The sequence below is a fragment of the Polistes canadensis genome, unplaced genomic scaffold (genome assembly GCF_001313835.1).
Source record: "Polistes canadensis isolate GaletaPanama2010 unplaced genomic scaffold, ASM131383v1 scaffold_98, whole genome shotgun sequence".
Lineage (NCBI taxonomy): Eukaryota > Metazoa > Arthropoda > Insecta > Hymenoptera > Vespidae > Polistes > Polistes canadensis.
This window is the reverse complement of record NW_014569645.1, coordinates 464,122-477,671: the sequence shown is the minus strand read 5'-3', so window position 1 is coordinate 477,671 and position 13,550 is coordinate 464,122. Positions and strand designations below refer to the sequence as shown.

General features: G+C 29.5%; 2 protein-coding genes across 15 annotated transcripts in view; one reads left to right on the top strand and one right to left on the bottom strand.

Moving 5' to 3' along the window:
* LOC106787322 (CREB-regulated transcription coactivator 1-like) overlaps window positions 1-13,550 on the top strand; it is a 29,230-nt gene that overhangs the window by 3,119 nt on the left and 12,561 nt on the right. For 11 of the 12 annotated variants that reach the window (XM_014749584.1, XM_014749583.1, XM_014749582.1 and 8 more), the window contains one exon: window positions 1,966-2,217. The exons of the other annotated variant lie outside the window; for it this stretch is intronic. In XM_014749584.1, the coding sequence (XP_014605070.1) occupies window positions 1,966-2,217 (252 nt within the window). The remainder of the gene's footprint in view (window positions 1-1,965; window positions 2,218-13,550) is intronic. 12 annotated transcript variants of the gene reach the window in all.
* Window positions 3,937-7,472, bottom strand: LOC106787327. 3 transcript variants are annotated; one of them, XM_014749601.1, is made up of 6 exons: window positions 6,822-7,472; window positions 5,239-5,323; window positions 4,906-4,994; window positions 4,642-4,744; window positions 4,489-4,553; window positions 3,937-4,314 (listed from the first exon to the last, which is right to left on the bottom strand). In XM_014749601.1, the coding sequence occupies exons 1-6, from the start codon at window positions 6,885-6,887 to the stop codon at window positions 4,297-4,299; spliced, it is 426 nt and encodes a 141-aa protein (XP_014605087.1). In that variant the 5' UTR covers window positions 6,888-7,472; the 3' UTR covers window positions 3,937-4,296. The 3 variants fall into 3 exon arrangements, with proteins under 3 accessions (XP_014605087.1, XP_014605084.1, XP_014605085.1); XM_014749598.1 differs by having other exon boundaries at window positions 4,489-4,744; XM_014749599.1 differs by lacking the exon at window positions 3,937-4,314 and having other exon boundaries at window positions 4,323-4,553.

Below are 13,550 nucleotides of genomic sequence, written 5' to 3'. Positions count from 1 at the left end.
TTGAATAACTTGTTCTCTCTTTGATTCGTTCGTCCGGATAGGCAAATTAATATTCTGGAAAATTGATTAATGTACCTTATGTATGTGCCTTTACATAATATAATATATATATATACAATATATATTTAAGGCCTATAATTAATTAGAAGAGAGACGATATCTTTTCTATTATGTTTATGTATGTTATTTTATATATATACAAATTGTATAAATATATGTTATATATATTTAATATTAATGTGCATTAAAATAACTACATATTATATAAAATAATATATAAAATAACATATGTAATATGTCTGTATGTGTGTGTATATATATATATATTTATCTTTCTAATATGAATCATTTAATTGCAAAACAAGTTAGACTAGTTATACCATGCTTTTACTTATTTAGCCGTTTACTAGACAAGGGTCAGTAACCTACTTTCGTTCAGGGTATGATTCAACCAATAACTATGCTTTTAGTATCTTATCGTGATTTTATAAATTTCTAATTTTCTTGAAAATTATGTTATGGAAATGATCGATATATTGGTTGATTGTTTCGCTACTTTTTCTATATTAATTTGTTTTATTTTTGTATTTATTTATTTATTTATTTATTTATTTATTGCACACGAGTGTGCAGATAGAGTTGATTTGTTTATTCGATCTCTTTTTAATTTATGCCAAATTTAATGTTCATTTACTCAGTACGCGTATAACTAAATGTACGTTGGCTTTTTAACAAGGTCAATCTAATTCGAGAATAAGAACGCTTCAAGTTCTCTAACTTATGTTGATCTTCCTCGACATTCATTATTATTCGTCGGCCATGATTTTTTCATTCTTTTTTCCTTGCATTTATTATTCATTTAGATTGTTTTAATTTTTTGAGAAAAAACATTTGTTCGAAAGTCAAAGAGAAATAGAAAATATAACAATAAACTTTTTGATTAACACGTTATAGATTAAATTTGATTGAAAGTAAATTAAAATTCGTGAATTTCTTTAAAAAAGATTTTGCCAAATTACAGAATAAATAAATGCAGTCTGTTTATCTTACACACACACATACAACATGTATACGTATGTACATACACATATAAGTTTTTCTTCTTTTTTTTGGTAAAGAAAAATTGTGCTTCTCACAAATGCAATTCGATTATTTTCACATTGGAATCATAGAAAAAATAAAAATTTCTCTTTCACGTAGGTATTAAAATGTACGTTCCAAATATTCTTATGGCGTTGCAGGCAAAAACAAACGGGCAAACATTGTATTCAATTTTTATACTCGTATACTTCTACATCGAGAATGGAATCTAGTCGGCTAAGTTATTATAAAAATGCTGGGCAAGAACCTGTTTAGTTAAGTATGCTTCGAAAGAAAGTTTACGTTATATATCTTCAACGTAAGTCTCTCGCGTATATTTTAATCCACGAATTTTTATACGAAGATCTTATATTAGTTTCTTACCATTTTTCAAAAAAAAGAGAGAGAGAGAGTGATATATATAGAAAGAGTAAAAGATAAATCGAAAAAAAAAAAAACACAAAAAGAATATTATCATTCGTGTCTCTTTCTTGTTCTCTTTCTTTTCATTTCATTTAGTTCTTTCTTTCTTTTTTGGTTTCATTCACAAGTACGTAGATAATAAAAAAAAAAAAGTAGAAAAATCTTTGGGTGTCCAAGCACGATTGGTATTACTTGCAAAATAATTAAAAAAAAGTATGAACGATCGTATAAAGAATATTTGTATGATAGAAAATTGATATTACAAATACTGTTAGCAATATCGAGACAAAATCTTGTATCATTCGAATTAATAGAAGAACGACGAGAAGCCACTTTTCAAAAAATGGGTATTTAAATGAATGTTGGATGGGTTTGAGGATAAAAAGAAGAAATTGCAATCGTGCTTGGAAAAATATCGCTTCGTTTGAAAGCGATTTGTCACAAAGAGACGGACTTGCATAGGTCGCGTCAGCAAGCAGCTCGGTGGGTGCGAGTCCCACGGGATCTGGTGTCCCGGATGCCCCGCTCTCCGTCAAGAGTGCCGGTGCGAGTCCTCCGCAATCCAGTGGCAAACATCTTCACATTAACCTGGGCAATCAATTCCGAGCAGGAGGTTCCTTGCCTAACGTTAACAACAATGCGAACTGTGCCAACGACACGAAGGAGCATCATCCTTCGCAACACACTGGTGCCGTTCATTCGATCGATCTTAAGGTATTGGATGATCATCATCCTTCCTTCTCATCGTCATCCATTTTATTATTATTATTATTATTATTGTTTTATACAATTCACACATTTTCTTTTCTCTTCTTTTCTAACAAGAAAGACAGAGATATAGAATGAGATAGAGAAAGGAAGAAATCACATTCAGCACGCTTATCGCATTTTATTTTTTGCTCTGTTTTATTATTTATTTTATTTATTTATTTGTTTGTTGTTTTTTAAAACGTTGACCAAGATTCAATTTTTGTTATCTTCATTCCGCTTATTTTCTTTTTATTTTTCTCCGACATATGGATTCCTAAATATCGATGAGTTTTATTAATTTCATTTTAGTGGGCTGATAATTCTTCGTTTTGATTTTGATTTATTTCTTTAGTTTGGTATTGTTTTCTATTTTTCTTCGAAGAACATTTCGTTTTCATTATTTTTGTCGTTTCGCAATTTTGTTGAATAATTTTTGTAATAATTGCACGTAGATTAAACAGCATGGCAAATTATCCTACATTATCATTATCATCTAGCATTTGTAGCTAACTATTAGATAATTTGTATTTTAGTTATCTATATCGTAGTTGCATATAGTTGTTAGATTTGTTAATTATTAATTATGTTTGTATATAGGACGAATTGATCATTCGTCGATCTGAAAAAAAAAGAAACAAAAAATATTAATAAAGATAATTCAATATAATATAAAAAAAGAAAAATAATTTTTAAATCAAATGTTTTAACTTACACGAAGTATCTTCTTTTTTTTCGCAGCTTTCATAATCTTCTTACGTGATTATGCAATTTTGTGTACAATTCCTTCGATTAAAAAAGAAATATAATTCTTTCCTCTTTCCGATTTTTACAGATCTCAATTTGCCCGATCATTGATATTTTTATCTCTCTTCTAATATAGATAATGATTAAAAAAATTAATTATTAAAGTAATTATATAACATATAAAAAGAATCAAAACAAACCGGTTCATCAAGTAATTAAATAAAAAGTTTGCCTTTTTGCGAATAAATTTAAATAAAAATTTAAATCAGTTCTCGGGTTTTAAATAAAATTAAAAATAAGATGTGTATCTCTTATTGTGTTTTTTTCCTTTTTAAAAGAAAGATATATCTAAGATTACGAGGAAATCATAGTTGTTGCTAGAAAATTGTAGATTATGTAATGGACATAGTATATCATCTAAACTTAATTGATATTTTAATGGATAGGATTATACCACGTATTTTCTTGTCTGATTAAAGTCAATGGAATTTTACCAGGATTCGAAGACATACACGTAATCGTTTGTTTTCTAAAGAATGATCCTACTATACCCGACAAATACGCATCTAATAAATTAAAAAAAAAATCAAATCAAATGAAAAAACAGATAAAAATAAACTCATAATACGGGAAATTATTGTGCAATGAACAATCTGAAAAAGAAATCTCGATATTTCGTTTTTTTTTGTTCTTTTAATAACGTAGACAGATGACCAATTAATTAAAAATAATTGCGATAAATACAAAAAATAAACCATTTTAATAAGAAAATAGAGAAATGTGGAGGTAAGATCGAAAATGTTTTCCAAGATGGACAAAATACTTTTGCCGACCAATCTTTTTTTCTATCTTTTTTTTTGCAGCATTACAAGATTGCAAAGCTAGATTGAAAAATTACGAGCTCCAAATTACATTTTAAAAAATCTCTCGAGAATAAGATGTGATTCACTTTTTTTTTATTATATTTTATTACATTTTTCTCGCATCTTTCTCTATTATAATAATATTATAGATCATGTATACATACGTGAATAATTATTATTTCTAAATTAGAAATTATTGACGCGTACCTTTCATATTTGGAATCATTTTTGTATGATTTTTTCATACAAAATATTTTTCCAATTTCAACTGGAAAAATAAAATAGAAACGCAAATAAACAAATAGACAAACAAACAAACAAACAAACAAAAAAACAGATAACGATATTTCTAATAGTCGTAAGTGCTTTTACAAAGTTTCCCCCTCCTCCTCCTCCTCCTCCCCCTTTGACCTAAATTTGTAGCGTTCTTCGTTTTTTAAACCATGAACCATAACTGAAAAAGGAACACAATATTTTTCGCATTAGAACGATTGTATTTTTTTTTTTTTTTTATGCAATCAGTTTGAACGAAGTTCTTTTTTAAATGAAAGATAAGTGTACGGAAAAAAAATATTATAATTTAGTGCGTTTATGAAATATACAAAGAAACAAAAAATCGATCACTTACCTCCGGAACTTTTTGTTGGACGCATTTAGCAACATTAAATACCCTCTCACAACCATCCGCTCCATCTGATAGGTTGAACAAAAATTTGCGTAATAATATTGATAGTTATAATGAGAACGTTAATAGAATAATAAATTGGATATAAATATTTACCCTGTTTGGCGCAGGCATTGAGAACATCGGTACCCATTTCCTTAAAATTATCTGGTATGAATCCTAACAACATTTCCGATTCTAAATTACCTTCCTCGTCCACCTATAAATAAAAATATATAGTAGGAGTATGTGTGTTTATATGTATAGAAGTATAAAAAAGTATAGGAAAAAATCTTGGAAATAATGCGAATAGTAAGAAGAAGAAGAAGAAGAAGAAGAAGAAGAAAAAAAGAAACGATAAGATTGGATGATAAGATTTACCAGACTGAAAGCTTCCAACATGCAGTACATGTAGCAGGATAGTGATCGATCATTCACCAGATTTCCATCATTTACTTGATCGATCAGAGCTGTCCAACATTAAATAAAAAAAAAAGGAGGAAGAGAAACACATTGAATAATTAAACAATTTTCTTATCCGTCATTTAATGATTTATTTCTTTTTTTTTTTTTTTTTTCATTAAATTGTAAAATACAAATTTAACTTATATTTGATTTTATATTATTTCTATATTGTTAATTGAAAAAAAAATGAATTTTGTATTTTTCTCTTATACATTGTAAAATTATTGAATACTTTGAATTATTTCTTACCTTGCGAAGTTCCATGTTCCTCCATGCAACGAGCTTTATCTCCGGCAACCATTTCTATCATTTCTGGAGGTACCCAATCTGGTGGCTAATTAAAATCAAAAACTTATTCGAATCAGATATTCTTTCGATGTATATCAAGTTAGTTGATATTAATTATATATTTCTGTGTAGAAATTTTCATATTAATTATTTAGAATATTCGATATAATATTATTATCGTCGCACGCTTTGATTTTTCATTTTTAATCCGATACCAAAGAAAAAATAACGATTACACATAAAGACAGATCGATCATTATTATTACGTGAATACGTAGAATTATTTTTCTTTCCACTAACCATAAACAAAGTATTTATTGCGGTTAACAAAACTGGTATTCCCTTTTAAATAAACTTCAAGATTCAATCTAACTTGTATTAAAGAATATAAATTCAATCATGAGTGTGTGTGAGATTAGAAAATGTAACTATTTTCTTTTCCTTTCATTTTTGAAAATTAAAGAAATGAGACGACCGCGTTATGTTACAGAAATTATTTTTTTTTTTTTTTAATTAAAAGAATGACTAATAATTTTTTCGATAGAAAATAGAAAAAAAGAAAAAACGTTTTGATATCTTATCTGTCGCGGTGGTAGCGACCGGTAATATCGATTTTGTAAGTATTCGACATCAGGAACGTAACGCGAATGAAATTTCCTTGAGAATAAAATACACACGCGTAATATACAAATATTACATGAGTGGAAGAATATTGAAAAACTTTGAGCCGAACGTGGGAACAATTTATTTTCCATCTAACTAATTTTTAATATACGTATGTGTATGTGTCTAATTAATTATGCCCAATGGATAACGAGTAATTCTATTGTTCTAAATATGAAAAAAAAGAAACAAAAAAAGAAAAGAAACAATCTCATAAGTAAGAAAAAAGAACGGTAAAAGTAAAACGTATAAATAAATTCTAATAAAAGGAACAAAATAACAAGGGAATAAAATAAAACTATAATAATAATAATAAAAAAAAGAAAACAAAATATAGGGGAGGATTTGCAAGATCTATCTTCGGTGTCAACGACTTCTGAAATCGATTTTCGCGATAAGAAAGATGGATAGAGACGGAAAGAACGATGCCAAGAAATCGTGTCACGACCCACGTAATAAATACGACATCCATTTATATATTTAAATTCACACAGACAGACAGACAGACATATATACATACATACATACATACTCAATTAAAAGTTCTTTTTTTAGGCAAAAGTTTCCAAGTGATTTTCCAAATCAATTATCCTTTTTTTTTGTCTAAACCATTTAACTTAATCTTCTCTTAAGTACATTATAAAATTGCCAAGTTTAATTTTGACAAATTTTCTGCCACAAATTCTATTGTAAAAAAAGTATGTTTTCATTTGTTTTTTTAAATATTTCCCTCTCCAAAATTCACCGTAAAAAATAGACGATATATATATACTTGATTAAATAATTTCCATACTATGCACGAAAGAAATTTTCACGAATATCACTGATTAGATAAAAAAAAAAAAAATAATACAGGAACGCAGTAGCATGCATTTACTTACCCCGGCGTTAACGATCTTCATAGAAAGTAGGGTGAAAAACATGACGCAAATTAATTTCCCTTCCATTTTGGTTGTTTCTCTCACAATAATAATAATAATTTAAACAATAATATTATCACAAATGAATATTTATATTTTTCGTTCTTATTAATTGTTATCCCGTTGAAAAATGTATTGTAAAATGAATCGTTCGTTTCTAATACACGTGCTAACGCGAAATACAAGTCTAGTATGGAATCGTAAGCGTATTTATAATCCTCTAATCGCAAACGGGATGTGGGCGTTTGAGAGGTTATAGCCATAAGTTAATTTCATATTATCCTTTCTTTTATACTGATTAAAGTCCAAGACTATAGTTAGTTAATTTCCAATGTTCCTGTGTTTCTCTAAATAGAGAAGAAGAAAAAGAAGAAGAGAGGAATAAGAATAAGAATAAGAAGAGGAAGAACAAAAATTCAAATTAAAATGAAAATGAAACTCTTTGTGACATCTCTGGTATTATTGTTACGTGCATACTCTATACTTTTATACTTAACATTAGTCCGGGTTTTTTCTTTTTCTTTCTGCTTTTTTTTTTTATTATACAAGGTCCTTGGTTGCATCCTGTATATAGTATATTCGTTAGTTAGTATAAGTATGTGCATAAATCTTTTTTTTGACATATATCACACAACCGATACAACATACTCGTGTTGTATGTATTTTATGTGTTATTATTCATAGTCAATGATATCGAATTATAGTTTAGTAACAATTAATTAGGTTTTATTACTTTGCAATAACAAGTCGAATATTAAATGTTACGTTGGCGTCACTGTGATTTCCTTTAAATCGATTCAAAACTCTTGTATTTATTATTTTCGTACTCGTTCATTTTCTTAACTACCTCGACTTCCTTTTCTGATTTTTTTTAATTAGTATATCATTTTGTTTTTTAAGTCGATTAACACGTTGACCGCCACGTGGATTATATATTTTTGTTTGTATTTTGTTTTTTGTATTTATCTAATGTTTCACTTGACAAAAACTTGCAGCATAATTAAAAATCAAACGAAAATTTGATTGAATCGTTGTACATGAGAATAATACTTTTCGTAATATAAAATAACATGATTTATTATTAATTGCACATAAGCACAGATTACAGGAAACGTGGATTTTATATTTAATTTTTAGAAATATGATTGAAAACAAAAAATATCGTCAAATTCGATCGAAAAATTAGGATTAAAATATTCTATTCCCTTTCTATATTTCGAGTTAGAAGAAGAGACGTGAAGTGAAGGGGTGAAAAATACGATAGGGGTAGGAAGTAGATGGCAAAGGGTGGTTGGTTGACGGTGGGGGTGGGGTGGGAGATCTGGCAAGGTCGAGTTTCGATCGGTCGAGAGAAGAAATGCATCACGGAATCGGGGTCAAGAGAGCACTCGGCTTTTTAACTGGCTGCTGCTGCTGCTGTTGCTGTGGTGGTGGTGGTGGATTTCCTACTGGCTGCTGTTTAGGGTTCGATGTTTTTCCCAACCGCATGGTTTTTCCTCTCCTTCTCCTTCTTCATTTATTTATTTATTTATTTATTTACGTTCTTAATATCTTTTCTTTTCTTTTTTCGTATTCCTTTCATGAATGTATCATACTTTTTGAAATCCTTTTCTCGTTACCTTTCATATCATCATCCATTTTTTATTTTCGATTTGCACGTACCCGTTTCCGGTTTAAAAACGATTTTGCATCTTTTAGCTTAGAGTAGTCCGAGTTACTTTCATCTCGAATCGATCGAATTTCAGCGAATTTCTGGGCCCCGTGCGCACGTGCAGTTACTCTCCTACCCTGGTGTGTAACTGTGGGGGTATATACTGGGTGACGTTTTCAAATACACAATTTTCCTATATTTTTTCTTCTCTTTGACGGATAGATCGAGAGAGAGAGAGAGAGAATTTAGTTTTTAAATAATAATATGTAATAGTTTATGTTTTGAAATCTACAGTAAAATTCTACATTTGTTTGTAGGTAGTATAGTAATAATACCTATATTGTGAAATTTCTTATTCAAACAATTCACCCAGTGTATACAGATATGGTTTTATATATCTATTCGTGTGTATGTGTAAAGAGAGAGAGACATACGACTTACCTGATATTTTAAACTCGTGTCTCTGTTCAAGACCACCGAGTGCGAACAAGCCTTAAACTGGCTCGATCAATCATTCATGCTAACGAATATTCTTATCTCCTTCTGTCTCTCACATTCCTTCTTTATTTTATTTTCTTTTCAATGATACCTTTTGACAGGAAACGTAATATCGATATGACCACAAAGTAAGATATCATCGTACCAATCAAAATAGAATTGATATTAGTTTATTATTGAAAATTATTACCCATCAATTTTTATATTCGAGAATTATTTTATATACGAAATATGATTCTAATATCAAAATTTATAAAGAGAAACAATAATTTTAAATAAATCTCTATCTGTCTTATATATATTATATTAAAGAAATTATTTTTATAACACAATTATTTGCATGGAATAATATATTTTTATATTCAAATATGTAAAATAGAAAATGTTTAATAAATAATATATATATTTATGATAGATAAAACTTTGAATGACGAAGATTACTTTAGATTTATAACTGTTTAGTAAATCTAATTTATTAATGAAGTACGTAATAGGAAATGGAATTAGAACGTATAAATGAATAAATTGTCGATGATTTAGGTACACTTTTATTTTATTTTCCTTTTTTTTTTTTTTTATTTTTCCTCTCCAACGCAGGAAATATGTAAAAGCTTGACGAAAGTAAAGAACGAATATATGAAAATAATCGTTAACACAATACAAGTTCGAGGTGGATGGTTGGCTAGGTTGAGGGGGTTGGAGGTGATGGGGGTTGAGGGTGTATAAGCAAAGAGGGCGGAGTCGAGACGACAGACTCGCTTCCTAGACTCATATTTCACGATGAAAAAATAAACCCCCCACCATCCCCCGTTGGAAGAAGAACCACGTCGCGTGTCATATTTTTCCTACAAACGTTTATTGTTCGACGACTTTAAGAAGGGTTACCAACCGTTCTACACAATATACATCTTTTAATTTCAATCATAAATCAACTTTATTATACTTTATCCTATGACAAACTTTTGTTTTTCTAAAATAATGATTCAATAAATCATCTTTTTATTAAACTTTTAAGAAAAGATCAGAAAAAAAAAGTAGAAAGTTTTTATGCATATAAAGTTTATAAATTTAATGATACAATTTTTGAATCTTCAATTATTTTATATACAAAAGTTCTTTAAAAAAAAATCTTCTTAGCTTTCGTTTTCATTTTTTTTCTCCCAGACCACAGCCCCCCCCCTGTCCAGCACTGTTAATATTCGTGCAAATTGAAATGTAACGTCGTATATATTTGCATAGATATTTGCGGCTGGATGTATAGTGATTTAAGGGTGAATAAAAATGCAATTTGTTCGAGGTGAAACATTTAAAAAAAAAAAAAAAAGGAGAGAAAAAATGAAACGTTCTTTCAAGAGGCGTGACCTCGCATTTGTTGCGACAGCTTTCGTTACAATATGCAATTTGTTTAGATCCGATAACAACGACACCGGCAAACCCCCGTTAAAAATACATTACTTTCTTGCATTATAAATTATGTTTTATAATAAATAATCACCGAAGATTGGTTTAAATTGCTTCCTCGTTTGTTAAAAGAAATCTACGGGTAATAATATTTCCACATCAAAATTTCGGTAATAAAATTTGATAAAAATACAAATAAATGAAAAATTTGTGTGTCGGATATTTTGGAACGTTCCATTATATAAATGTCAAAAAAAGGAAAGGATTAAATATATAATGTTAAATAAATAGGAAGATAATTGAAAGACCCTCGAGAAGACATTAAACTCGTTAAAACCGAAAGGTATTTTCGGAGAATACTTAATTCGATGATCGTGCTACCATAGTTACTTGTGTAGGTCACGTTCGACTGTGCTAAGTTCGGAATCAATTCGAAGATCGGAAGAGAGTGCAAAGGTTAAAGAACGCTAACTAGTAACCTTCTTAATTCTTATACCGAAAAAAACATACGAATAAAAAGAAAGGAAACGAAATATTTTTTCGCAATTTTGTATGTTCTTTTTAGAATATTTTTATATTAAATTTATTTTATAAATCGTAATAACACACACACAATAGAAACATTTCATTTTTCCATTTAGATTTATTCTTCTATTTTTGTTGTTGCAAATATGGGTTTGAAAAAAAAACAAAACGGAGCACGTGCTCTCTCTCGTTCCACTTATTGTTAGTATGTATATATGTGTATATATATACTTGTATATACATATATATATATTATATATATATTATATATATATATATAGTGAGTATTGATCGGTACTTCTAAAGGTTTACTCTCTCCTTTGGCTGTTTCGTTCAGAACAGCAGCAGCAGCAGCAGCACTGCAGCTGCAGATGCAACCTGCAACTGCAGCCACAAAAGTGATGATTTAATTAAAGAAATCACTTGAATGTCTATCTTTTTGTGTTCTTTTTTATATTCAATTGTTTTAACTTTTTTTTAATAGAGAGAGTCAATATTTTGTATACAATGTATATGAAAACAAAACGATGCAAAAAATTGGATAAATATATTTAATTAATTTCGAGATGATAAATGATTTGCAAAAGATTAAAAATGACATGAATAACATTATCGTGTTTTATTAAAATAAAATTGATCTCTTCTAGTCTACATAGTCGCGTATGCAACCCCATTTATGAATGAATACTCGCGACCTTTCATAGGAACGAACGAAGAAACGAATGAACTGTCGTGAACTAGACCGATACCAACGATATATACTAACCACACGTTTTCTTTTCTATTATCTTCAAGAATTTATCCAATTATCCTAATCTCTTAGATTATTATTTCTTTTTACACACCTACTACTAATTCAAATTTTCTGACTGTACGAAAGAACAGAAAATTCTATCCACGTTAAATTTAGATTTAATCATAGCTCGAAAAACTATTGATACAAATTGTATTTAAGATGCAGAAAAAATACGAAATAAATGTAACAGGTTGAAGAGATCAGTTAGAAAATGATTAGAAATCTGAGAGAGATAAATTGCAATGATATTATTTGATTTACTTTTTGTTTCTTTTTTACTTTCCCCTTTTCTCATTCTTCTAATAATAAAAATATAAGATACGACAGTGGATATATAAGCAAATAGTTAGAAAATTAATTAGATACACCGATGGAGAAAGTTATCACGCGTTATCGATTTTATTTTATTTTCCATTATAATTATTACTGTATCGTTCTCTGTTAATAAAACAAAAAGTAAGAGTATATCTCGTTAGTGAAATTATTAGAAATCTAGAAAAGAAAGTTACACGCCTAAATCTATTTTTTTCTGTTTCTTTTCCCTTCTTACAATTGAACAAAAATTCTAATCAAACGTAATAATTTAAGATAGAGAAATCATTTGGATGATAATCAACATTGAATGGGGAAAAGAGTATCAAAAATTAGGCTTAGCAGTAGTTCATTCGAATGTTCTTGAAAAAACCTTAACAATTTCACAAAAAAAGAAAAACAAAATAGGATTGCATCGTTAGAAATTGCATAAATTATAAATCGGTATGAATGAGAAAATATAATTATTGTTATTTTTTCTTAAGTGGGTCATCGTTTGCCGTGAAGCCGTCGCGACGACGACAACAACGGGGAGGATGCGTGGGCGTCGAAATGGGGAGGAAAGGGCAGAAGGGAAAGGGGTAAAGGGAGAGGAGAACTCCCGCTTGCTCGTCGATCGGTTCCCGACCTCTCCAACTTGTTCCGCGTTCCTCGGTCATTCAAGCTTTGCCTGCACACGGCTTCCATTCTACTTTCGAGCATTGCCTTGCTTGCACCCCACACCCACACTCCTGCTTTCTATCTCTTTCCAATGTTTTATCTATCGTTAGAAACAAAACCCTTTGATTTACATTATTTTGATTTTTGGTTTTTACGACAGAGATAGAAATGCAAATAAAAATTAATATTAAACAGGATTAATGGTTCTTAATTTGTTAGAGATTATTTTTTGACAAAGTATAGGAAATTTGTCACACAAGCAAGATCTACAGGTGCTTGGAAAATAATATTCAAGATTTGATTTCATTTATATTGTAAAACAAATCATCTCCTATTAATTTTATTCCTAAATTTTGGGACATATCAATCTGCAACCATTTCAGCAATCATTGTTGCACATGTGTGTGTGTCATATGCAATATGATAATAAATATTGAAGAAGGAATTATAATTAAATAAGAGGATCATCGTTGAATGTTTTTTTTTTCGCGGAAGAACAATCTTCTGCACAATTCTCATTTTTCTTTATTGTGAAATATGCAAATAACGAAAGGGCAATGCTCAAGGTCGACAGCTTGGCACAGTCAGTCACGAGGAGAACTCTGGCAAGCGTTAAAAGCTTTCTCTCTCTTTCTCTTTCATCGTCCTCGTCCTCGTCCTCACCGTCATAGTTCTCGTGGTCACATAATTTCTCATTCCACTGCACCGATGTGCGATCCATCTAATGCTCGTAGCTTATAAGGGGTCACCAGAGGATAAAATTATAACGTGGAAAGTGTCATCGGCGTTCGATCGACTAAAGAAACAGCATCCTTGACTATAGTCTGTGAAAATCGAAGGACGTTGA

What these genes read in the sequence shown, in the direction of transcription:
- LOC106787327 (XM_014749598.1), bottom strand. Translation starts at nt 6,887, where the DNA reads ATGGAAGGGAAATTAATTTGCGTCATGTTTTTCACCCTACTTTCTATG. An exon ending in TGAAGATCGTTAACGCCGGG is followed by an intron (nt 5,324 to 6,821) that starts GTAAGTAAATGC and finishes GATTTTAATTAG; the next exon opens with CCACCAGATTGGGTACCTCC. An exon ending in TGTTGGAAGCTTTCAGTCTG is followed by an intron (nt 4,745 to 4,905) that starts GTAAATCTTATC and finishes TTTTATTTATAG; the next exon opens with GTGGACGAGGAAGGTAATTT.